Source organism: Sceloporus occidentalis, unplaced genomic scaffold (assembly GCF_023333645.1).
Source record: "Sceloporus occidentalis isolate IW3139 unplaced genomic scaffold, rSceOcc1.0.p SCAF_4, whole genome shotgun sequence".
NCBI lineage: Eukaryota > Metazoa > Chordata > Lepidosauria > Squamata > Phrynosomatidae > Sceloporus > Sceloporus occidentalis.
Window position 1 is genome coordinate 82,562,192 of NW_028316984.1, and position 27,071 is coordinate 82,589,262.

General features: G+C 44.9%; 1 protein-coding gene across 1 annotated transcript; it reads right to left on the minus strand.

Moving 5' to 3' along the window:
- On the minus strand, positions 1-25,515 carry ANKRD13D (ankyrin repeat domain 13D). The gene is made up of 15 exons (XM_089520586.1): positions 25,178-25,515; positions 19,484-19,619; positions 18,286-18,410; positions 17,554-17,599; positions 16,975-17,118; positions 16,676-16,865; positions 15,577-15,643; positions 15,355-15,436; positions 13,694-13,755; positions 13,135-13,265; positions 12,672-12,829; positions 11,716-11,877; positions 9,773-9,936; positions 9,310-9,389; positions 1-1,090 (listed from the first exon to the last, which is right to left on the minus strand). Exons 1-15 carry the CDS (start codon positions 25,283-25,285, stop codon positions 814-816), a joined length of 1,932 nt encoding a protein of 643 aa, XP_089376712.1. The 5' UTR covers positions 25,286-25,515; the 3' UTR covers positions 1-813.
- Positions 25,516-27,071: the final 1,556 nt, after the last annotated feature.

Consider the following 27,071-nt stretch of genomic DNA (forward strand, 5'->3'; position numbering starts at 1 on the left):
TGCTGGTTTCTTGGTTTTATTTAGTAGTTCCTGCTGCCCAGAACCCCTGTTCCTGGTCCCCAGACGACAGGGGAAAGCCACTCGAGAGTGGGCACAGCTCTTCCCTTTAGACCCACTGGGTTCAGTTAAAAAAACAAAACAAAACTCCTCCCACTCCCCTTTTTCTGTATATATCTGCAGAGATATAAATAAAATAAATTAAACAAAGGGCTAGGGAGAGCAGCAGCTCTCAATGAGGAGGGAGGGGGGAAATGGGAGCTGAAAATTATTCCTCACACTTGAGCCTGGCGTCAGGTCTCACTGCAAACATCATTGCACCACAGTTCAGAAATCCACCCACCCCTCTGTGGCTCAGTCTCTAGCAAGGCAAACCCACTTACGAGGAGAGAGAATGCTGTGAACTTATTTCAGTCTTTCAAAATGTCACACTCCTGTTGAGTGATAAGAATATCCTTGACTTCTTCCTCTTTTTCCACTTCTTTTCTCTCTGCTGCTGCTCCTCCTCCTCCTCTGTCCCCATCCCAACTCTCTATGCTGTATAAAACATTTCCTCAGTGAAGAATGAGGATATAAAGCAATTTTTAAAAAAATTTACAGGAAATAATACCAGAGAATGGAACTGTATGAGTCCCAGGAAATGTAGAGGGTGCTGTCTTCTCACATCCAGCCTGTCCCTAACAGGAAAGGGACAAAACATGGAATTCCACCCCCACCCCAAAGAGGTTAAAAAAATATGATGATGGCAAGGACAGTTAGGCTGAGAGGTGTGAGACCTGAGGGAGGCTAGGGGCCCTTCGCTGGCAGGCTGGGATGCTACTTCTCCGTCAGGGAGAGCTGGAGGATACGCTGCAACTCCTCGTCTTCTTCTTGGCGTAGGCGCTCCCGTTCCTCCTGCTCCCTTGATGACAGCTCCATGGCCAAGCGCAGCTGCTCGTCAAAGCTGGGGTAGGGTGGAGGCAAGGCTGAAGAGTTGCCCCCGTTGTTGCTGAGAGCTGGACTGCCTTCAGAAGGAGGACCGCCACTGCCACCCCCTGTCTCTGCTGGGCCCACACCTGGCCCTGACTGAAGGAACATGCTCTCCTGGATAGCCCTGAAAGGAAAGAAGGGATGTGGGGAGGATAGAGTAAGATAGAGTAGTCACGCTCCAAGGCCCTGCTCCATCCAACCCATCCAAGCTGCCTTCAAACATCTCCTCTCACTGCCGCCACCACCCTTGTTCTTATCAAGTATGACCACCCAGGCCCCATTTAGTCTTTCCCCATCCATTACAACAGCTCTTCACCTGCTGGCTGCTAGTGAAAATACAGAGAGTATTTGCCACCTTGAACTGCTAGTGAAAATACAGAGAGTATTTGCCACCTTGAACAGCCCTGGTATGGTCTATAATTTCAGAATTTAAATTAGGGTCTGGTTTGTATTTGGGTGGAAGACCACCAGGAAATACAGATGGCCCTCCACATTTGTGGCTTTGACTTTTGCAGTTTTGATTAATATGTTCTCTCTAGGAATCTCTAGGTCCTCCAGTGCAACTCTGCCAGAAGTTGACCATAGAGCTGTGCTGGAGAACCTAGAAGTTCCTAGAGGAAACACTTCTCTGGGCATTTGTAGGTCCTCCAGCATGATTCTATGGTCAACCTCTTTAAAATCCAATTTAAAAAGAAAAAAGGAAAAGGAAAAAGGAAAGAAAGTACATACTGTAGAATATGAACAAGGACTAAGCATATATACTAATATAATTCAACCATATTTCCAAATCCATTTTCTTGAAACTAACATATGTATAGCATATTTTCATGTATAGCTAAAGTATGAAGATTTTTGACCATTCAACTATAGACAGTGAACGATTATCTTTCCCACCTTGGCGCATAAGCCTTTTGCAACTGTAAATGCAAACAGGATCTAGCACCATTGACCCTTAGTTCAATTTCACATTGCAGGAAACTGATTTAAAAGAACATGTGCCTCTACAAATTCCAACAATCCTTCTAATACTAAATTAATATATTGTAACACATCCAACCAAAAAAAAAAAAAAAGACTAATCACTGAAGTCAGCCACTTCATATATGACAAAGAAGCATTATCTGCCTTACATTGCCAATATTTAGATAAAACAGATGTAATCGAACTGAAACATCAATTTCTGCTGGACAAAACATAATTTTAGATCTAAAGATATTTTAGATATTCAAGATAGGGCACTTTCCCACCGGTTACTTTGCATAGGGCAATTTTTTTCCCCACTCAACTCTAACTTCATTAATATAAAATTTCCAGCCAACACTCCGAGGATATGATTGTTTTCAACACAACAGCAGTGGCTAAAGCATACAGAGCTGATGGTCCAATATATAGACACCCAAAGGTGTTACAACTGCAAACACTGCCTAAGTGCACCTGTGGGCAACTGCCATATCGAAAAAGACACAAATTCTTGGTTTGGACCAGGGGTAGGCAATCTTTTTGAGCCGGGGGCCGGGTTGCTGTCCCTCAGACCACTGGAGGGCCGAAGCAAAAAAATAAATAATTAAATAATTTTAAAAATAAATAAATATATAAATAAATAAACCAGGACAAATGTAGGACAAAATTTTCAAATGGAAGACACTTTTTTTAAAAAATGGAGGACACGCGAAAAAATTTGCTGATTTTTAAAAAAATGTTAATATAAATGCATGTTTCTGAGGCTTCTATAGACAATTGCCCCCCAAAGGCCCCGGCGGCGATCGGCGGCAGGACCGGGCTGGGGCCGGTCCCAAGGCCTCGCCGGGCCGCATCCGGCCCGCGGGCCGCAGCTTGCCTACCCCTGGTTTGGACTAATAAACTGATCCAAAGAACAGGTTCCATAGTCAACCCGTTTCTTCCATAGGTTGTCTGATAATCTTCAAATTAGAACAGCTGTGAAAGAACTAGATAAAATTCTGAAGTGGAAGATAACATGATTGAATACCAAAGGCAGGATCATCCATGCTGTAATATTTCCAGTTTCTATGTATGTCTGTGAAAACTGGACAGTGAAGAAAATTGCCAGGAAGAGAATAAATTCATTTGGAATGTTTTGCTAGAGGAGAGTTCTACAGATACCATGGATTGCCAAAAGGACCAATAAATGGGCCCTAGAGCAAATCAAGCCTGAACTCTCCAAAGAAGCCAATAGAACTAAGCTGAAACTGTCATACTTTGGATATATCTTGAGAGATCATGATTCATACAAAAAAGAATGCTGCTTGACAAAGTAGAACGCAGCAGGACAGGAGGAACATGGCATTACAAGTGGATAGACATAATCAAGTTTGCAAGACCTGAACAGGGCAATTGATGACAGGGTGATTTGGAGGTCTCTCATTCATACCAGAAGTTGAAGCTGATTTGACATCAACTAACAACAACAATCATGGCTTAGTCATTTGAGTGTTGGACTACAACTCTGGAGACCAGAGTTCGATTCCCAGCTCAGCCATGAAACCCACTGGGTGACACTCTATCACAGCATCAGAGGAAGGCAATAGTAAACCTCCTGTGAACAAGTTTGCGTAAAAAGAAAACCACATGATAGGGTCGCCATAGGGATGCCATAGTTCAGAAATGACAGGAAGGAACATAACAATAACAACAAACAACAATAAAGAGCTTAACTTAGCATGACCATAAGGGACAAACTATAATTGGCAAGAGACTGTATACAAAGCCAGTCAGGCAGCAGAGACCACAAGGGGCACCATCCTCCTCTTTCTTTACTCTTTAGGATCTTGTCTAGTTCTTTCATTGCTGCCCTTCACATTCCTATTCTTCTTATTTCTTTACTTCCTTCTCCAGTCTGATCAATGTTTGATCCAAAGTATGAGAATTATTTTTAACTATTTAGGTTTCCTCATTGTCTAGGTTGAATTTATGTAGATCCTCCATGATAATAATTGTTGATTTATTTATGTTCAGCAGCAAGCCTTCTTTGCACTTTCTTCTTTGACCTTCCTCAGTAATTGTGATATTTTACGCTAGTATGGTGTCATCTGCATATCTTGGTTGACATTCGTTCCTCCTATTTTCAGTTCTCCTTCCAAGTCTAAATCTGCTCTTCATATGATATTTTCTGTGTACAAGTTGAACAAGTAGAGTGATAATATGCAGCCTTGCCTTACCCAAACTGGGAACCATTCTATTTTTTCCATATTCTGTTCTAACAGCGGCCTCTTGTCCTAAGTACAGATTTTTTCATCGGGACTATTAAATCAGGCACTTCTATGTCTTTAAGAGTGTTCCATAGCTTTTTTTATCTATGCAGTCAAAGACTGTCTATAGTCTACAAAGCATATGTTGATTTTCTTTTGGAATTCCTTGGTGCCCTCCATTAGCCATCGTATGTTTGTTATGTGGTCCCTAGTGCATCTTTGTTTCCCACTTGCACCTCTGGGATTTCTCTCTCCATTGGAGTCTATATTGCAGAATTTTAAGCAGAATTTTGCTTCCATGGGAAATTAATGCAATGGTCCTATAGAAAGAGACTTCTGATAAACTGATTCCAAGATTGCCTGGGCTGTGTTTGCTAGTTATTTGTATGTAAAGAAATATGTCTAATGATAAGAAATGAAATCCTAAAGAAGCATATCAGCCTCTGGCTCACCATGAAACATTTCTGAAGGTTCTTTACTAACTCTTGCAAGCTTTGTCAATTTATCCTACAATAACCTGTCTTCTGCATCAGGGTGTGTGTAGTTTTATTGGAAATGTAAAGAAAGTTTAATAGGGTGTTTCACTACAGATCTGGTTGCACTTATTACAGGACAGCTACACCTCAAGCAGATTTAGAATGACTGGAGGCAGCTATGAATAGGGGTAGAAGTGTATCATGTGCATATGTACCTGTATTTAAATGCATAGGCATGTTTCACCCACCCTACTGCTCAGAGGCTTCACTCCTAGCAAAAGGGGTGGGAACTGAAGAATTCTAGAGCATGTTTGTGCACATTAACAACAGTATAAGAAGCTGGAGCATGGTGTAGAGCCAGGGAAATGTAGTGGCTTCGGTATTGGACTAGGATTCTGGGACCCAAGGTTTGAATCTCAGATTGGCCATGGAAACCCACTGGGTAAGTCACAATCTATTAGCTTCAAAGGAAGGCACGAATGAACAAATCTTCCCAAGAAAAATTTTAGCTTCACCTTGGGGAGTCCTTAAGTCGGGAGCAATCTGAAGGCACACAACAATAACAACGGCATGCAGCATCTAGCCAAAAGAAGAGTAAAATAGGGGCAGTGATAAATACCAGAAGAGTATTTTTCCCTTCAGAAAAAAATCTATTTTATTATAATAAAAATGTAAATACTGACAGGTGCCAGATTCTGTCTGATCCTGGAAGCTAAGCAAGGTTCGGCCTGGTCAGTACTTGAATAGAAAACCACCAACAAATGCAAGGTGCTATAGGCTGTATTTCAGAGAAAGGAACCTTGGATAAATTATATGCTCTTATCCTCAGGGGAAGACAATGGCTAACCTCTGAAAATATCTTGCCAAGAAAACCCCATTGTAGGGTCATGTTAGGGTTGCCATAAGTTGAAAATGACTTGAAGGCACACAACAACAAAAACAACAAACTGGCAAAACCACTTCTGAGTATTCCTTGCCTAAGAAAACCCTATGAAATGAACGCAGTCATCATAAATCTTCCAGTGACCTAACTAGAACCAGCAACACTTTCAGACTGTGAACATGCTCCTTCAGAGTCCAATCCCATAAAAAACAGGCTGCACACCACACCTTAGAGTAATGAATGATATCTTCATCTTATCTGAATGAACTAATTTGGAGCATATGCCTTTTCATCCAGTTTTCAGTCCTTTCCTCCTGTTCTCCCTGATCATCAGATTCTTTTTTGGCTGGAAGCTGCTAGGTAGCAAGAGGTGAGGAAATAAAGTGAATCCTTTTCATGTACAGACGAAAAGGCTACAAGACAAGGACATGAACCCAGGAGTTTCTTTTGTTCACTGGTTGTCACTCTCCACATTGTTCCATTTAATTCTGTCCTACTGTAAGCCTGAAGCATGTCCCTGCATGCAGGCAGCAGGGATTCATCTTACATTGCAATTGACCACGTCACAGCCAAGGCCTGCACCACTCCCGTGTCCCTGTGAGAGCAATGTCACATATTCTTTCAAACTGTAGTGGTTTACTGATGAGTTATTACTACCAGCAAAAAGGACAACAAATCATGTGGCATCATAAAACAACACAATTTTGTCTTCTAAATTTTTCATGGGCTAGGGTTCATTTCATTAGACATATAGACTGGCTACTGAAGTTACATTTTGAGGAGATGGCAGTCCCCCAGTCAGCATTGCTAGATGGGGAATTATGGGGTTTTAGTCTATAAAGTATGTTTTTAAAATAGGTACTGTAAATATGGAGAATTTTTATCCATAAATAATAATAATAATAAAACTTTAATTTATATCCCGCTTTTTGTTACCACAATCAAAGCGGCGTACAACCTTTAAAATACACACACACACACACACACACACAACCCCCTCTTTAAAAAGTATTAAACAATTCTATGCTTTAAAATTACAAATGATAAAATCTAAAAACAGTACGATAAAAAAATAATGGTGGCTCAAGTCTTCGCTTATATATGTCTGTGGGGGGAGCATTACATGGCCGGGTTCTATTCCAGGAAGGCCTGCCGGAAGAGATCCGTCTTGACAGCTTTCTTGAAGCTCTCTCGATTGGCAATTTGACGGATCTCATCCGGCAAGCCATTCTGCATGAAGTGAAAGTGCCTTTACCAATGCACAGATGAGGGAGAGCTTATACTTCCTTTCACATCACCTACATTTCTTTAAAGATGTGCATGCAGGCATGCTGCTTCAGAGAGGCGCCATTTTCGTTCTCATTTCAGCCCTATGAGAAGACATTATTTTTCCCCTGAGTAAAATGGGGCAAATGTTTGAAGGCATAAGCAAAGGGAATAGCTTTGGGGCTGATGTTCAGCCTGAAACCCAAACCAAAATTGCTTTGGACTGTAATTATATTCCAGGCAGCAACAACAAAGTTTGCACCAAGAGTCTGGCTCGTTCTTTAACCTGCACAAATGATGCCCATTTCATTTTGCTTCTGCTGGCCACAGAGAAGGCAAAGAGCAATGCCAGGCAAGAAGGTATTGCCCCTTGCCTACCAAACATGGGATGGTTTAGCTTTCCCTGCCCTAAGAGATTTCAGCAGGTATTGTCTATATACTCCTAAGCTTAGCATTACAGCCATAACCAAAAACTTCCTGCTCAAAAGAAATGTAAGATGAGGGTTTCACTTAGCCCTAGTCTTTTTAAGTGTAAAAAAGAAACAAATGCTGCCTCTTTAAAACAATTAGAAGGCTGCTTTGGATATAGAGCTAGGGAAGGCTACTATGGCAGGTTTTCTGCCCCCCCCCCCCCACTTTCCCCAGGGCTGTGTGGACTACAAGAAATGTGGGGGGGAAACATTAAAAAATTCACTTTTTCTTTTGAAGAATTTTAAAAAATGAAGTGATGTGTGGGAGGGTGCACATGCATGCAGTCTATTTTTAAAAGGTGAAATGCCATTTCAGGGGGCTTCTAGGAGAGCCAATTTCTCCCTCTGCCCCTTTGTCAGCCAGAGAAGGCTATTCCAGGAAGTCTGGTCAAGGGCTGCAAAAACCTGTAAAGGGCCTCATGTTCCCCTTAGCCCCAGCTGCACTTTGCCCACCCCTGAGTTAGACAGAGTAACAAAAAGGCAGGTAGCAGAGGGTATACATCTTCTTCCTTGCCAGAGATTTAGCCCTCCAAATTATCCCTGCCTAGGTGCAGTTCCTTTTCTGGAGCTCCAAGCCTGTGATTACAAAGTTTAAAAGATCTAGAATCTTGTGGGGAAATGGGTTAAAGAGGGAGAAGACTCTACCTGCAGCATTTTCACCCCTCAAGGCACTGTCAAGAACAGATGCAGCAATTTTTTCCTTTCTCCAAATTTTGTAGGTTATCCAGTCTGAATTCTGCCATCACCTACAACAAAATAGCTTTCCCCTCTCCCACTCCAACTTTTAAAAGGCTATTGGGGATTTGATTGTAGTATTCAGACAGTCACAGCTAAATTTCATGCCCAGCATATGAAGTCCTGTGCTTGCAAAATACGATTAGAACTAATTTATAAATCATGAATCCATATTGGAAGTAAGATGTTCCACAATGGTTGCAATGTTTAACTGATTAAGCAGTTCTAAAAGCTTTTAATCCACTTAAAAGTTGCCTCTTAACTGAACAATAGTATTTTATATGGTTTTTACAAGTGTTAATATCAGTATTTACCGTATACAAACTCCAAATAGGAAGTGCCAACTTAAACAAGGTATGCATCCCTTTCTGCTCATTAATGATGAAACTTTAAGATAACTTATTATTATTTAAGATAATGCAACATGTGTGCATTGTCTAAGAACACAGAAATGTGCTTCTCACTCCAGAATACTGTTTTTTGCTATATGTCATTTAGCAGTCAACTAAAATTGAACAAGCAACCAAGTAAGATTTTTAAAACTGGGGTACAGCTGTGCTTCCTACCAATTTCTATATTCCCTTTGAAGAAAAAGCAACATGAAATACTTAGGAGACAACCCTGCGGATATGACATAAGCCACTGCTAAGTTTACTCTCCAATAGCTGGAAAGCTTCAGTATCATGCATAATTCTTTGCTCCATCCCTTGACTTGCACAAGAAATTGTGCAAATTCTGTATGTAAATATACATTTGCCCTAATTTATGTAATTGTACACAGAGGGGGCAACCTCTTGCCCCAAATCTGTATGTGGTCTTCAACTTTATTTTATGCAGCCCTAACCTCTCACAGCAGACTAGCCTGTTCTTTCCTATCCTAGCTACTGACCAAAGAGAACAAGAAAGAAACTAGCAGAGTGGCCAGATATGTGTGCAAATGGATATTGTGTGTCTCTGCAGATCTGTGTCTATGTGACTATGGGTGGGTGTGAGGAAGAAAGAGAGCAAGGCTGGTGATGAACTGAAGATGATCCCCTATCCAATGAATTATTTCTTCTCTCTCTCTCTTGAAATTGTTAAGAAATAAAGAGAAAAAGAAGTTGATAATGCCGGGGGGGGGGGGGGGGGTTATCCCATTCTTAGCTACTGTTGGCTCTGGTCCAACTGACAGCCAGCATCTCTCTCCGAGAAGTTATCTCAGAGGAGTTGAGGCTCTCCAACTGCTCTGAATATAACTGTACTGATATTGTACAGGGGGCAAAATTGAATCCACAGTATTGCCTCCTTGCTCCCAGTTAACCACTCACCGTTCCAGCTGTAATTCCTCATCATAGGGCGGAGGATTGGATCCTGGTCTTGTGTTGGTTAGAGCTTCCCATATAGTGACCTGGCAGTATAACACACAAGAGTGAAAACACTAAAATGGAGAGAGGATTTGCCCTGTAGTTAAAGATAACTATTTCAGGCTTGGAAGAATGGATTGAGTAGGTCATGTTTTCTTAGCCTCAGATTCCACTGCCTCTCCCAGCACAATTGTAAAAATGAAGTTAAAAATAATTAAGGATAAGGTTAATGATCACAAAGTATATTGCTAATGACAGCCAAGCATTTTCTCCACCGAATGCCAACATCTGGGAAATGGTTTGCTAAATCACCCAATTCAATTTCACCCTGATGCCCACACAAGCTTCCTGGGACCACATGCCCTGGCAAGAAAAAGTTGTCATAAATAGACTTGGATCATCACTGACAAAATACCTCCCCACTCACCTGGTCTGTCTCTGTACCAGCATCCAAAAGGCTTTGCTGAATGGCAAACTGGAGCAGGTCATCATCTTCATCCCTCATGGGCTCTGTGCGGCCTGCACCCAACATTGTGTAGCCCTGGGGCACCTCAAACACTGATGGATCCACCTCACAGGGGAAAGGGTACACTGAAGCCAAGAAGAAAGGCATCACAGTGGTAAGCATGCCTGCCAGCAATTAAAACACACACACCCTATTGCCTCTGCAATCAAAGAACCCTTTCATCCCTGTTTCATTCTCCTCTCCATCTAAAATTTTGTTCTTGTTTACTTTCAAGTTATTTTCAACGTATGACAACCCTAAGGCAAAGCTATCAGGGGGTTTTCTTGGCATAATTTATTCATAAGAGGCTTTTCATAGCCCTCCTTCTGGGTTTAAAGAGTGTAATTTGCCCAGTGGGTTTCCATGACCAAGCAGGCATTGTCTCCTGGAGTCCTAATCCAACACTCAAACTATTATACAACACTGCCTCACCCAATCTAAAATAAACATTCTTAAAATATATTCCTAAGAGAAGAGGAACGTATTGACCATCCCCATGTATGCCTAAAATGATAGAAGATGGCAACAAACTAGAAGAGTTAATTCTTCTCAGGCTAAGCAACAGAAAGGAAGGGTCCCTGACTAAATCAGCATGATTCATTAATGTCCTGAAGCAAAACAAAACCAAAAGCATGGTGTTCAAAATCAACCAACGAATCAATCTGACATTGTTCCATGGACTCCTTGAACTCTCAGTCCAAGTGGTGAACGGGCACACAGGCATTCACAATGGGGAGACTGCAACATGTCTGGACAAACTCAATCTCTGATTCCAAAGCCATCCAATACACTAGTGCTTCTTAAGCAATCTGATGTGGGGGACTGGCAATTACCACTTCCTGGTCCAGGGACTGGAACCATACTTGCATCTGTTGGATACAATGTTTCTTTCTGTCCTAGAAATTCTGCAGAGAATGATTGAAGGTGTCTCCACAGACCACCAGTTTGAGGATTACAGCTATATACCACAGGCAAGCAAAGTGTGGCTCTACATTTAGACCCCAATACTGTTTTTGTGGCATCTGATCCACACCCAAACTCTCCATAATCACCCTTTCTCTGTGTTTTTTTTTTTAATTGTGATTTGCCTCTCTTGGAAGGCTCCAGGACAGGCACTTGGCTTTTTTAATAGGCTGAAGGCCCAACCATGCTGCTTAACATAAAAATACCAATTTTTCAGAAGTGGAGTTCTAGCCACTTATGGTTTTCTTTCATGAGAGGTGCAGCTCCCTAGAGGATCCCATAGGCAGAAACTTGACTATTCCTGCCTTAAAGAGTAATACACTTCTTATGGTATAATAATGGGCCAGCACTCACTTCCTCAGAGGCATTAAATGCTACCTCAATTAGCTTGGTGTACTTGGTGGCTTTCAAGCCTCCATGGAATGGTCAGGTCAGAAAGCATTGCCTGTGTTCCAGCTAGCAAGTTTATGCTTCACATTTCCACTATGCATTAGGGTTGGTGGGGAGAGAATTTCAGATGAAAACATCATGATATCAAAAGAACCTTTGAGTCAATGCTGATCACCACTGTGAAACAATACAGCCGTTCTAAAAATATGCTGGGATCAGGAAGGTCAAACTTGGTCCTAGAAACTATCTGTAAGGCCACACAAAGATAGATTTGTCCTTTATCCATTACCTGGACTTCTTTCACTTTCGTATAATTCACTTTCCTGCCACTTCATCCCCAAACACTAAAATTTGAATTAGCTGCCCCTACACCAGAAATCTACAGCACCTCCCAAGCTCTCCCAACTGCAAAAGTTCCTTCATCTTTACATTCCCCTTTCACATCCTTCTCCTTCCCTGTGAAGCTGGTCGATGTACCAGGCACAACTCTGACAGAGGCATCCTTCTCCTACCTTTGGTGTTATTGGCTGCTTCTGCCCCAGCAATTGGCTCTTCAGACATGTTCCCTGGTATGGGGGTGGGAGTACAAATTCGCACGGAGCTCAGCGGTTCATCGCAGCCACATAAGTTGCTAAAAGTGATGCGGGCATTCAATACATGGAAGAGGGGTATCTCTGTGAATAAGAGGGAAAATATAGGGAGCAGAGGGTTGAGATGGGGGAATATAAGAAACAGCTAACTTCAATTTTCAATCCCCACTGTGATTTTCCTACATGACCTGCTAAAACAGGAATAGGAAAATTGTGGCCTGCAGGTCACCCACAGACTCTAGAAGCATTTAAAGCACCCTCCCAACTTTACTGCACCCTACCAAAGACTCCTGAACCCCCATCTAAAATTCTGAGCAGAAAATTTATTCCCAAGTACACACAAACACTGGACAGGTAGGTGAAAATACTGGCTGATTTTCAGCTGAAACCAAAACTAGAAATGACATCATATCACTTCTTGGTGATGTCCATGTGGCCCACCCAGAAGACTGTAGTGGTGAAAAATGGCCCCAGTTGCTGGCACAGTTGTCTAGTGCTGTGCTATAACACTAGAACAAGCCCTGCTGACTCAGACCAAGACCTCTGCATCCTCCGCATCCTGTTTTCAGAGTGGCCAACCAGATTCTCCTGGGAAGCCCACATGGTATGAACACAGCACCACCCTCCTCCCTCTTGTGTTCCCTAGCAACGGGTATTCAGAGGCACATCACCTCAGACTCTGGAAGTAATGTACAGCTATCATGACTAGCAGCCATCAGTCCTTTCCCCACAATAAAGGCTGACAGTCTACCCATCATCACCCCTGCCTCACTCTTGCCATTTGCCAGCCAGCATTCATTCAGTGTATCTCCCAATTCCGCATCACCCCTGTTCCTCCCTCATCATGTTCTCAGCCAGCTATGCTTTGCATTTCTCACCGATTTTGACAGGAAAGCCAGGAGGCAACTTAAGAGTGATGAAGTCACGCAACTTGGCAAAGTGGGCATTGCTGATAGCCATCAGGTCAATGATGGGAGTCACCTGCTCCACCAGGGAGAGGGGATGGTCCTCGCAGAGCCAAAGAGTTGCCTTGAACCTACAAAATAAGAAATATGTCAGTCCCTGAAAACCTATTCAGCTCCTTCCACTAAACCTTAACATATAGAGAGACCCAGAGGTTGGAAAAGTTACTTCTCACTTGCCATGCCAACATATGGATTCTGTGCATTGTAGCCCAAAAGATAACGTTTTCAAGCTCTGGAATGATCAGGCTTGCTGTTCACTTACATGTCTGTTTACTACCCTTTGTAAGGGTCACATGCAAACTCTTGCACCTAGGCTCCTTGTTCTGTTTCTGTCCCCTCATGTGGACTGCACTGTTCTCCCCTAAGTCCCACTCACCTCTGCACCTTGTTGGACATCTCAATAGGGCGGCCAATATTGCGGGATTCCAAGTTGAAGTTGGGGTCAAAATATTCCTCAGGAGTAATAGATGTTGGGTTGGTGGGGCTGGCTGACTGCAACACTGGAGCCTGCAAAAGTTGGATGCAAAGGTCATCTTATGTAAAGGGCTCCAGCACTCATTGTTGTATGCCTTCAAGTCACTTGCAAGTTAGGGTGACCCTAAGGCGAAGCTATCATAGGGTTTTCTTGGCAGGATTTGTTGGGGGGGTTGCCTTTGCTTTCCTCTAAGGCTGAGAGATTGTGACTTCCCTAAGGTCACCCAGTAGGTTTCCATGGCTGAACAGGGATGGAAACCCTGGTCTCCAGAGTCATAGTCATAGGAATGTACAGCAGCAATTATACATACCAACATTCTGTACTCCCAATCTCTCCTCCCTGCTCTAATATACTGTCCTTGTTATCTTCCTCCCCTACATACAGTCTCCATGGCTTATGTATGTGGCCAGTTCAGCATGACTTTGCCCTCACATGGAAGGGATCTGACCTTGTCACTCACCCCATTCTGGGCAGCATGCTGCTGGGCAATTCCCAGGAAGGACTGGAACGGAGTCTTGGAACCTGGATGGTGAAGAGACAACATCCCAGAGAATAAGTGTTAGGTTGCTTTCCAAAGTAAACCTTCTTTTCACCTAACGGTGATTTATTTATTTTTTATCTGAAACATTTGCCAGCAATAATGCAGTGGAGTTCGGAATCCCAGGATCTTTTGGTGAAAGGGGATTTTGACATCACCTCACACCAACCTCCCACTTATGAATATCCCATTACCTCTGAGGGAAAGAAAAGAATGGTGAGATGAGTGGGAAGCGTGAGTGGCTGGGTGAGATAAAGAAAGGAGATGACAAGACAAGGCTTTCCAGAGTGAAATGAGAAAAACATATTGAGGAGAAACAAGCCTGAAAGAAACAACAAATCAAACTTGAGACAAGGAATCACTCCTGGTCATTTGCTAACATATCTGTGCACACATGAAAGTTATAATAATAACCTATAGCAAGAAAACACATACCAGAAATGCTCTCAAGGCAGAACACAAGACTCTTCTGTTCTCCACTGTTGTTAGGCCTGGCCCAACAGTGGGCATAGCATACCAGTTAGCCGAGGATTTTTTTCTTCTTTGTTATGTGAATTTTTTAAATTAATTTTAATATTAACAGTCTTAATTTTCAATCAAAGTAATATACATCCAGAAATCAGAAAGACAGAAAGAAAAAGGAAAGAAAGAAATAGAGCTCTGACACCTCCCTCATCCTATCTGTGGCACAGTACAGACCGCTGAAAAACGGTGGCCTGCCTGTACCTGTTTTTCCTCTGGAGGGAAGCCGCAGCCACCAAACCGTGTGGCTTCCCTCAGGCAGAAAAAGAACTCGTGAAAAACAGGTTCTTTTAAAGCTGCAAGGGCAGCATAACGAGTGCGCCACTGGCGTACTCATTATGTAAGTGCTGTGCAGCAACTTGTGGACGCTGTGTGGTGCTTACGTAACAATGGCGACGCCCCTGTGCACATTGCACCACCATTGTTATGTCACCATTATGTTTTAGGGTTAGGGACCGTGCAGTTGCCGCACGGCCCCAACCCTAGAATCGGCCCTGATATGCCACTTATTGGCGATATGTACCGGGCCTGTAATTGCTCAAAAAATCCACAAACAATTTCCAGTCTTCCAAAAAGTCTTCAATTGTCTTATCCTTTAGTAGTTAACTGAGGCGTGAGACACACCAGTCAAAAGTGGCATGCTAGTGCTGAAACTAGGGTTCCAGAGCGCACAGAAAAGCACGCTCCAGAACCCTAGTCTGTATGGGTGGCGCCATCATGGTGGCATCCTGTCCACATGAGCGCTGCCATGACGATGATGACGCACAGCCTCTGCACATTGCTGCACACGTCACAAGGGCGCCAATGGCGCCCTCGTGACATACGCAACACAAAAAAAATAAAGAACCCGGAAGGACTGCAGAGGGACGCTGCACAGTTTGGCGGCTGTGGCGTCCATCCGCAGTTAAAATGGGCGACTCCAGCCTGCCGTTTCAGGGCTGTCTGTACTGCCCTTGAGTTTTTGAGGGGAGATTTTTGGGAGAAAGAACACTAGCAGTATCAAGGGTTGTTGGATGAGTCAGCTGTGTATTATAAGTTGAGTGGGTTAGGGTATGCTTTACCTTTGTTGCGTGTTTTGTCCTGGTCTGACAGGTGCTCAGTGCGAGTTTTGGTGACAAGCTCCACATTGCTGGCACTGTAAACCTGCAAGCATAAAGGCCATTGATATCACCTCATCCCACGCAATACAAGCCTCACTTTCTGGAAGCAGTGCTACACCTTGACACATGGAATTCTAATACTCATGCTGGGCAATCTGGCATCAAGCGACAGAAAAGTTGTACCTTGGCTTCATAGCCACTGATAGTTTCCATTTTCTCTGAGCGCCAGCCCCAGATGCCAGACTTGTTCCTGCAGGGGGAAAAAAATCTTTTAATTTGACAATGGGGGAACAGTTTGGTTCTAGGATTCTCACCTGGGACACTCTTATGGGCTGGAGGCCACCCCAAATACCCTATTCTTCTTCAAATTTCCACCATCTAAGTAATCAGTTCCCATAACACTGTAAAGGGGGCAGCAATTTTGCAGTAGTTAATCTGAAATCCTAGTTCTGGTTAGATAGTGGGGAGAAGAGATGGGATTGTCACTCTTCAGTACTGCAGAAAAGCAGCCCCTTCTACTCTACTGACACTAGGGAAACAACCAGTAGTGGTGCCAGGGACTTGCAAATCAGCTGGTGAACTGACTGAGAAGGTCATATTTGTCCCAAAGGCAAAACAAGACCAAGTCAAGCATGATTGAGATAATGGTTCAGATATATTGTAAGATGCTTTCTCTTCTTCTAGGCTAACAACATAAATTTATTCAAATATCACCTTTACTTCCCTCCCTCCTCATATTAGGAAGCAGCAAGTGGGAACCTATGGTCCAAATCTTATCCTCTGAGGGGAGAGATGTTTGGCCTCTCAAATACCAAGCAGAAGACAAAACAGGAGAGAGATGTGGCATTTATGATAAAAAGGTTTCAAGCTACTTTAGGGAGCTGGAACTTGTCACTATGTGTCTTCTTGCAAAAACAGTTGTTGTTTGAAGGTCCCAAAAGACTCCCCACCCACCAGCAAATTTATTTGTCTCTGCTTTGGCCCTCTAGGCCTCATCCTATTATTATGTGCTATACAAATAAAAAGAAACTCATAGGACAAGACTAAGTGCCTCATTAGTTCTTAAAGTGGCCAATCAGGCCCTAAGGAAAGCCCACATGCAGGACAGAAGGGCAATACTTTTTCCTGCTCATGTGCCCCAGCAGATGGTCTTCAAAGGCATACTACCTTGGATAACTGGAAGGAGTACTGACTTATTGCAGATAATAGCCACTGACAGCACCAATACCAGCACATGTTCCATACATTTCCAGGACCTACCCATCCCCTTGCCAAAGCTCACCGCTCAAAGGCAATGTTCTTAGTATCCAGGTGGGTGGAGACAATGGGAGAAGTGAGCCGACTGGCCACGTGCTCCTCAGACGGCTGCATGGCAGCCAGCATCAGCTCAGGCTCGTGCAAGGCTAGTGACAGAGTCTCTGTGTACACAACCTGCTTGTCATGATCGACCTCCATCACCACTGCATTCTCATCTGGCCAAGAGAGAAGGGAGGAAAAATGACATGGAAGGATCCAGTCAGCTTCCAAGGTGTAAGTCTCACGAACCACATACCCCAGGCACCACACAAGGGAGATGCTTACCTTCGCCTTTAAAGATGTAGCTTCGCCGGCCCCGCTGCCAGATCATGTGCTCAAAGCCCAGTAAAGTTGTGTCCACTCGCAGGTTTTCCCCACGCTTCCACACACGGTACACATCACTTGGACATATCTTGGAGACCAGGGGCACTGAACAGGGAGAAAGTAAGCAGAGACTTGAGGAATACTAGTTAGAATAATTTGCCACCCCACCCTCTAAGGGGCGGTTAGACACTGTTAAACATTCCCAAAGATATGCAGTGAGTTTTATGGTCACGAAAAACTCCTTCCCCACCCATCTGGAATTCTCTTGTTCTTCTGGATCAGAGAGGGGAATATGTGGTCCTCTCAGTCAGGAGTGAGTGTTTGTGGCCCTCCCAATATGTCTGGATTTCAACTCTCATAGTTCTTCAGCAGTGGTTCTGCTAACTAGAACTGCTGGGGTTTATAAGCCAAAAAATGTGGATGGTCACAGTTGTCCAGCCTTGCTATATATGCTGCTAGTCACAACTCATAACAGCTATCTTTCACAAGCACTTCTTCCTTATTCCTGGAAGGTGAAATTCCAGACACCAACTTACTTACCCCAGCTAGTAAACTCCCACTTCATCTCCACATAGAAATCAGGAGCCTAGGCAGATAGAAAACCAGAGGTAAGGGGACTGATCAGCACATATGAGAGAAGTGACAAGCAAAGGCAGTCTCTGCTCTTTTTGGGGAACATATTTTGCTATGCAGCCATACTACTATCAGTCATATTTTGCCAATCAGTTCAACGTTTGGTTAGATTTAGCTGTTGGTAGAAAACAAATACCCTAAAGGCACCACATCTTGTCTGATCTTTGAGACTTAGCAGAGTCAATCCTGGTTAGTACTTGGATGGAAGACTGCCAATGAATACCAGATACTGTTTCAGAGGAAGGAACTGGCAAAATCACCTCTGAGTACAAGTAACTATTCCTTCAAAGACATCACCCTCTCAACTTCAAAGAAGAATATTGAGGGGGGGGGGGGGCAACAGTCTTTGCACTGGAAAAACAAAGAAATAGTTAAACTGCAATTGTTCTGTGCCCACACTTAGCATAGAAGGAGCTCTGTGGGAGAAGAATCTAGTGGGGTGTGTGGGTTTTAATGCAAATCCAACCAGAGCTTTAGGGAAACATGAAGGAAATTCCAACACCACTGGCAATGGTGCTCTCTGTCTCACTCAACCTTCGGTAGGTTTCTGAGTAACGTCCTGAGTGGGTGTCCCTGTGATAAAATCTATTGTCACTGGAATATTGGAAAACACTCAGGGTCTGAAATCACAGTACATACTTTGCGGAGTTTGTTGAGCAATTCTGGGATGCCAGCTAGGCGCTGTGTGGCACGCTGGTAATCACGATACTGGAGCACCAGTTGCACCATCTCTGGATCCCCTGTGCTTACGGCCTCCTGCAGGACTATAAAAGGCAAGGACAGAGACACAGGTGAATGGTCAACACAGGACTTCCTGTATCCATTCCCTATCCCTGCCCGTGTCCCTGCCCAGCCTCAAAACCCAAACAAGTTTCTCTTTCATCTTGCCTGCCAGCCACTAGCAGCCAAAATAACCTGCCGGTTTGCCAAAAGGCACATTTCTGACTTCCAAAGGTATAATGATCATGGTAGCTCAGACTAAATGCCACCCTCTCTAGATCACTCTCATTGCTGGGAGAGAGAGAGAGAGAGAATGCCTCCACCCCACAGAAGCCTCTGGGACATACAATTGCCAATTTAAATGCTATTTTGGGGGAGTAGGTTTCCAAAGTGTTTAGCAGCTGGTCACTTCCCGTTTCAAAAGAAAGTTATCTGGTTGTAAAAATACAGAGGGGAACAAAATAGTCTGCAAATAACCAATCATGACCCCACCACGGGGATGTCTGGGTGAATTAGACATTACTTTCAATGTCAGGGGAGGGGGCATGTGGGTTTTGGGGTGATGTGCATATGGCCCACCAGGGCTTAATAAGTGCAAAAATGGCTTCTGGACCTAGTGAAGTGGCCCACCCTTGTGCTAGCTGGTTCATGATTCCTGGTGGCAGCAGATCTCTGGGGACCTAAACCAGAAAGAGCAAGATAAATATCCCCAATAAAAGTGCAAGAAAGAGGGAGACACACAGAACTGCTATCCTGAAAGGAGACCAACTATTATGGTAATGGAACAACCAAGAACTAAACCTCAACTTTTACTACATCCTCCTCACAACAACAGTCTGATGTCTCAAATCCTTCATTTCTCAACAACATGGCCTTCCTGCTCAATTTCCAAAATAAACTTTTCCACCTTGCCTTCTCTCCTCACTTACTAAAGGTATAAAGAGCTGTTTTATCCTGAATAAGAACTATTCTTGAGCCCATGTCATCTGACAGGAAACTGCTTCCAAGGTCTCAAGGAATGGTCTTTGTTTCCAAGCAGTGCACCCTGATGTCCTTTGCATGGAATGTCCAGGGACTGTACAAGCAATACATGCCCTGGGCCAACAAACCTCCATACCTGTCCAACCGTTGGCATTCTCCTGGCCCACGGCAGCATTGTGTTGCAAGAGCACTCGAGCAGATTCCAAGTTCCCAAGGGACACGGCCAGCTCCAGGGGTGTTCGGCCACGTGGGTCCAACATCTCAATATCATGCTGTAAGAGAAACACTGGTTTAATGATCTTACATGGATAATCCTTGGCAGATGTAGGGATGGGACTAAAATTTGAACTAAGGCTCAACCCTGGAAACTGTACTCAGCCTTGGTGAATTGCGATATGAATGCCCTTGCAGTAATCTTGCATGTTATCTGCACTGGTCACCAGATACTTCTGCTTCTTGTTCTGCAAGGACATCAAGCTTTGCGAATAGAATTCACATATCCCTCAGGCTTATCCAACCCAAGGAAGTACAACATATCCACATTCATTGGCTAAGGAATGAGGCAGTCTCATTGCTTAATTTACTAATGTTAGTACATATCAATAGTGGGATATCCAGAATGTATTTTAAAAACTTCTACTCATGTGGGGCTTTAGCTGTCTGATGGAAGAACCTCTCCTCCATAGCCAACACTGCTTTATTTCTTAGTGATATCTGAGGTGACCATCTACATCAGTAGCCCTTGATAATGGAAATGGATGGAACAAGCACTGCCATGTGGTAAAATTTATCTGGTTTATTCTTAAATGTAGAGTGGTGCAAAATGGGATTATCCAGATGTTGCTGAACTATTATTCCCAGCTCTCCTCACCTCTGGCCAAACTGGCTAGGGTTGATGAGATCTGAAGTAGATCCAACATCACCTAGAGGGCCACATGATTTCCACCCTAATCTAAATGAAAAATATGTAAGAGAAGACAATAAACATGTTTTTGACGGGTGGAAATATAAAATAACCTAGAGGATGCCTTGCAGTGATATCACAGGTATCTTCTCTATCCTGATGGGAGTGGAATTGCTACAAAAACTGCAGCCAAGAATCATGGTTTTCAAGAAACCAGTTAATGGTTTCACTGCTAATTACCAGCAATTTGCCAACAACGCAAGTGAATATTGGGAAGATGTTATAGGAACTGGGAGTTGTAAGGGCCATTGAGTCCTTCCACTCCAACCTGTTGCTCAATGAAGGATGTGCAATGAAAGAGGCAATTGTATCATCCCAAAGGCCAACCAGCCACCGATACTGTGGCTGTTTAAATAGTTCTTGAGACAATTTGCTTGACTGTTTCACAGATTCTACTATTAAGAAATTTCTTCTAATGTTTAGCCAAAAATGTACTTAACTGTAATTTCCACCTATTCATTCTAGACTCACTCTCTGAAGCAACAGAGAACAAGTCTGCGGTATTCTGTATGTTGTTTTAGAAATTTTAAGATCACTATGATGTCTCCCCTTAATTATCTCTTCCAGGCTAGTATTACCAGTTCTTTCAACCTGGTTTGGGCTATGTCTGGTTGGTTCTGCCACAGTTTCAGACTCTGCCTAACCTTGCTTCCTATAACTTCCATTAGCTGAGATTATTTCTTTACGTGTCAACTAACTAGGAATAACAAGAAACACTATGATCATAGACACAGTACCAATCCCTCTATTACCAAATTAGCCATATATTTAGGACTTGGGACATGTTGGAAGCAGTTGGCCAGCTGGACCAATAGAGACAATGTGATTTGTCCATGACTACAAACCAAGTTCAAGCAGGTGGAGGAGTTGGAGCTCCAAGCCCCAAACTGCTACCTTTGAACTTACACTCACTACTGCAACATCTGCATTACAGAAGACAAACTAATGAGGCTAAAAGAGATATGTGACTTCCCCAAGACCACAGTCTGAGTCACCAGCATTTAAAAAGTTATTTTTGGACTACAAATCCTAATGTCTAATGTCCAAAAAAGTAACTTTCTAAGATTTCCTGTGTACAAGGCAAAGTGTCCCAAACCCTCATAAAATCATTCTTATCTTTCTAAAATGAACCACTCTGTCCTGACCCAATATTTGCTAAAGTACCATGGCCTACCATAGTTGGGATTGTTCTTAATGTCTTGCCATCCCAAGCCCACATTTTGGAAGAAAAAAGGAAAACTAATTTATACTGCCTTCTAAACCAATGCTGTACATATTACTTCTTCACACAAATCATGGTGTAGTAGTTTGAGCATTGGACTGCGACTCTAGAGACCAAGGTCTGATTTCCCACTTGGCCATGAAACCCACTTGGTGACCTTGGACAAGCCTCACTATCTCAGCCTCAGGGGAAGCAATGGCAAAACTACTCTGAACAAATCTTGCCAACAAAACCCCTTGATGCCTTAGGATAGACATAAGTTGGAAAGGACTTGAAAAAACAACAACAACATACAGTGGTGATGGCTATTCAGTTAGATAACTTTGAAAAATGGATAGCTAAGCAACATACAGTGCTCAATCTCAGAGTATCAGCTGCTAGGGACAAACAACAGAAAAAGGTCATTACCTTAACACCATTCTTGTGAACTCCCAGAGGCATCAGACAGGTCAAACGCCTACTCAAATTCCTTTCCTTTCAAGAACATCTAAAAATTATATCTCCTAAAACTTCATTCCCCACACGTTCCCCAACTAATTTCCCCATTTGCCTCCTTCAGAAAAGTTCCCTATCTTCCAAGTTACCATTAGCTTTTCCCCAAGGCCTTCTTCAGTTCATGCCACTTGATCTCTCTCTCTTTCTTTCAGTTGCCAAACAGACATCACCCCTCCATTTTTCTCCCACACCCAGTACCCCTCTACTCCTGCCTCCACCTCCGCCTGGGAGAACAGTAGCCAGCTCCCAGTAAGGCCCCAGTTTTCACCACTCTCTCCACCACTCACCCCTCCACCGCTTTCTCCTAGCACAGGAGCCTGTCCAGTACTCAGTACAAGATGTACAAGAGCCCACACAACTTACTAGTTAACAGAGAGAGATTGTGCCATGCCTTTGCATTCAGATCTTTAAAGAATATTCTGGCTACCCCCTCCCCAAATGGCACCTAGACATGCACTAAGTAAGAACCCTTTGGTGTGTGTGTGTGTGTGCAGAGGATGGATGGAGAGGTAGGAAAAGGAAGGCCTCTGCAGTAAATGCATATGGTCTCAGCCAATAGCAAACGTCCTCTGAACAAATTTTGTCAAGAAAACCCCATGATGCCTTAGGATTGCTATAAGTTGGAAAGGACTTGAAAGCACACAACAAAGTGGCAAAGGATGCTATGGGTCAGTATCATAGCAGGGGCAAATGAGTGTGCGTCCATGGCATGGCCTGTCCTCGGATACCCACATTTGGTTTGGGCATGCTGGAGAGTGAAAGATGAAAGGAGTCTCAAAAGAGGAGGACTACTCTTTGCTTTGACATTAAATAAATAAATAATTTCCACTGTCAAATTGGGTGAGGAAGCATATCTTATGACAGGGGTAGGCAACCTGCGGCAGCGGGCCGGATGCGGCCTGGCGAGGCCTTGGGACCGGCCCCAGCCTAGTCCTGCCACCGATTGCCGCCGGGGCCTTTGGTCTCTCGCACGCAGGGGCAAGGGAGGCAATTGTCTATAGATGCCTCAGAAACATGCATTTATATTAACATTTTTTAAAAAATCAGCAATTTTTTTTGCGTGTCCTCCAATGTTGTCCTACATTTGTCCCGGTTTATTTATTTATTTAATTTTTACAAAAATTATTTTAATTATTTATTTTTTGGCTTCGGCCCCCCAGTTGTCTGAGGGACAGCAACCCGGCCCCCGGCTCAAAAATATTGCCTACCCCTGTCTTATGAGGAGAGACTTAGGGAGCATGTATGTTTAGCCTCAAGTAGAGATGGTTAAGAGATGATATGATAGCTGTGGAATACTGTGTTCATTTCTGGGCACCACAATTCAAAAAGGATGTTGAGAAGCTGGAGCGTGTCCAAAGGAGAGCCACCAAATTGGTGAAGGCTCTGGAAACCATGACCTATGAGGAGAGCTGGGTATGTTTAGCCTTGAGAAGAGATGGTTAAGAGGCAATATGATAGCTGTGGAATACTGTGTTTAGCCTGGAAAAGAGAAGGTTAAGAGGTGATATGATAGCCTTGTTTAAATATTTGAAGCGATGTCATGTTGAGGATGGAACAAGCTTGTTTTCTGCCGCTCCAGAGAACAGGACCTGGAAGAATGGATGCAAGCTACAGGAAAAGAGATTCCACCGAAACATTAGAAGGAACTATGATTCTATGACAGTAAGGGCTGTTTGACAGTGGAACACTGGTGGGATACAGACTGCCCCTTTCCCCACCGGATCGGGGCCTGAGCAGCCACAGCGGCAGTCCTGGAGGTCCCAATTCGCTGCTTTTCCAGGCCTCAGGGAAGCGGCAAAATGCTGCTTCCCCCGACCTGGAAAGGGGTGTCCTTGGGGCTTCGTGCCCCAGGACACCCCAGGGAGCCGCTGCAGGGAGAGAAAGGGGCCACTTGGCCCCTTTCCCCTGGCTTCGTTCCCACAGCCATTTTGTGGCTGCGGGAATGAGGTGCTCCCCAGGAAGGAGCTCCATTTTGGAGCTCCTTCTGGCGCTGTGAATAGAGTGCCCTATGTGCCCTGTAGCGGTGCAAGCATGTCACAGCTGTGCTGCGCCGTTTGGATGGGCGCGGCCGTCACGTACATGCTAGGGTTAGGGAGCGTCTGTAAAGGATGCTCCGAGGCAACCCTAGCACATACTCGGTACGTGCTAAAAGGCTCGTCTAGAGAGGGCCACTCTTCCTTGGAGTGTAGTGGAGTCTCCTTCTTTGGTGGTCTTTAAACAGAGGCTGGATGGCCATCTGTCACAGGGTGTGCTTTGATTGTGATTTGGGGGTCTCTTCCAACTCTCAAAGGATGACCAGCTCATCACCTGACTCAGAATACGCATCTCATGAGAAACAGGTGGCTTAGCTATACAAGGGCCGGTTGAGGTGGGGATGGTGAAAGAAGAACAGGAGTCAAAGAAGTGCAGGAGAAATAATATCAGAGGAGCCAAAGAGGTGCAGGAGGAATACTATGGAAATAATGAACAAACCATAAGGTTGTGAGTTCAATCCCAGCCAGGGGCTCTGGGTTGACTCAGCCTGGCATCCTCTGAGGCTGCTGAAATAAGTACCCAGCTTGTTGGGGGCAATTAGCTTACAGCTGTAAACCACTTAGAGACTGTTTAGTGTGGTATGAAGTGGTATATTTATTTGTTTAGAGTGTTTATAGCCCGCTCTTCAGCCAAAAAGGCTCTCATATTGCCTTTGCTATGGGTGGGAGCGGGGGCAGAAGGAGGGTGCCACCCCAAAGATGGGGCCAAGAGAGGAGGCCTCCCTCTGGCAGCATGGGCCTGGGGGGGGGGGGGGGGTTAGTGGGGTGACATGGGTCCCATAGGGCTTGGGGGCGGTGCAGCAGAGCCGCCATCTCTGGATCTGAGTGCCAGAGGCTGGGCCTTCTTCGCCAGCCATCCCTGAGGAAGGAGGGCTCTTGGGGCCATTGAGAGGAGGGGGCTGTCTCTGCAGAGCACCCCCTTCTCTAGCTCTTGTGGGTCTGGGGGCTCTGTGGCCCTGGTCTACAAGAGCTTATTCCTGGCGTTTCGCCACCATCTGTGTATGGGGGGGGGCCTCCAGATCCGAGGCCTGGCTCTGGGAGGCCTGGCAAGGGAGGCAGTGGGGCCCCAGTGGGCCTGGGGGGGGGTCGTGGCCGCCTCCCTGCCCTCTGGCTCACCTGTCCCTTCCGGAGCTCGCTGTCCAGCGCCTGGTGCCGGTTGTGCCAGACGAGCAGGTGGAGGGGGAAGGCGGCGGAGGCGTCGGGGGAGGCGTCGGTGCGCTCCATCCCGTCACCATGTCCTCCCGCCCGGACGGGGCCCTCCTCCTCCTGCGACGCTGCTCAGGAAAGCCCGAGGCTCCCGTCCTGCTCGCCTCGGCGCTAGGCCTCGAGGAGGAGGAGGAAGAGGAGGAGGCGGGCGGCGCTCCTGTCGGGAGGAAAGAGGGCGCCCACGGCCTGGAAGGGCTTCTCCTGGGCCGGGCCAGAGCCACAGCCACAGCCGGGAAGAGGAGGAGGAGGAGGAGGAAGAGGAGGAGGGGCGGGCCTGAGAAGAGGAGGAGGAGGAGGAGAGAGCCTGGGCCGGCCCTGGCCTGGATGATGGGCCTCCTCCTCGGCAGCGCCCGGAGGGGGCCCCTGGCTGGGAGGAGGAGAAGTGGGCAGCCCTTCCCTGCCTCCGCCTCCTTCCTCCCGGACCCTGGCCTTCCTTCCTTCAGAGGGAGCCTAGTCCAAAGAGGGCCGCAAAATGGAGGGCGTTCGAGGGAAAGGGAGGAGGAGGACCCATGGAAATGGCACAGGGAAAGCTACAGAAGCCCTCTCCGCAGGAATGGCGGCCCGGGCTTCTCAGTCAGGCTCCGAATAGAGGGCCTCAAGGAAAAATGGAAGATAAGAAAAACAGGACACGACAAGTGGAAGCTAAAAACACTCACAGAAATGCAAATTCATGCTTCTTACTCAGGCTCCAAATATAGGACGTTCAAGAAAATATGGAGGACGTGGCTAAATGAAAAAACACGCGTAGAAGTGTAAATTCATGCTTCTTAGGCTCAAAAAAGGGAGGACATTCAAGAAAATATGGAGGACATGACACAGTAAAAGCTAAAAAGCACTCAGAAATGTAAATCCATGCTTCTGGGTCATGCTCCAAATAGAGAACGTTCAAGAAAAACATAAGGCATTACCAAATAAATGCTAAAAACACTCATATAAACATAAATCCATGCTTGTTAGTCATGGTCCAGATGGAGGATATTCAAGAAAAATGCTGGCCATTACCAAATAAAAGCTAAAAACACTCAGAAATGTAAAGTCATGCCACTCAGTCAGGCTCCAAATGGAGGACATTTTGGAATTCCTCCTGGCCAGAAGGCTGAAGTGTAGAACATGTCCTGGAAAAGGAGGACACCTGGTCACCCTGCCCATGGTGGGTTTCCATGCCTGAGGCAGGATTCGAACCCTTGTCTCCAGAGACTTGTCCATTGCTTGAACCATGATACCACCCTGGCTCTCACCTACTTGGGAGTAAACACTTTAGTCACTGGGACTTGCTCTAAACCTCGTGAAGGTCTGGCCAATTGCTTGTTGCTGGCGGGCCTTGTAGCCTGAGGAGACCTCAACCTCCATTGTTTTGGAAGCGAAGGGACCTCTTTCCCAGGTGTCCTCGCCACCAAGGAGGATGTGGCACCATAAAATGGAGGACATTCCAAAGTAAAAGCTAAAAACACTGATATAAATTAAATTCAGGCTTCTTAGCCATGCTCCAAATGGACAACATTGTGGAATTCCTCCTGCACAGAAGGCTGAAATGTAGGATAGGAAATCCTGGGAAAGGAGGACACCTGGTCACCCTGCCTCCAAGACATTCTTTTGGTCACTGGTCTCAAGAAGCTTTCAGCCTCAGGGAAGGGCCATGGCAAACCTCCTCTGAAGAAATCTTGCCTAGAAAACCCCATGATAGGTTCACCTTAGGGTCGCCATAAGTCCAAACGACTTTGACTCATAGGTCAGCCATGGAATCCCAGTGGGTGACTTTGGGCAAATCATACTCTCTCAGCCTCAGGGCAAGGCAATGGCAACC

Coding starts and splice junctions, on each gene's coding strand:
- ANKRD13D (XM_089520586.1), bottom strand. CDS start 25,285: ATGGAGCGCACCGACGCCTCCCCCGACGCCTCCGCCGCCTTCCCCCTC. Junction 17,119..17,553: donor GTGGGAGTTTACTAGCTGGG/GTAAGTAAGTTG, acceptor CTCCCTGTTCAG/TGCCCCTGGTCTCCAAGATA. Junction 13,266..13,693: donor AGCATGCTGCCCAGAATGGG/GTGAGTGACAAG, acceptor CAACTTTTGCAG/GCTCCAGTGTTGCAGTCAGC.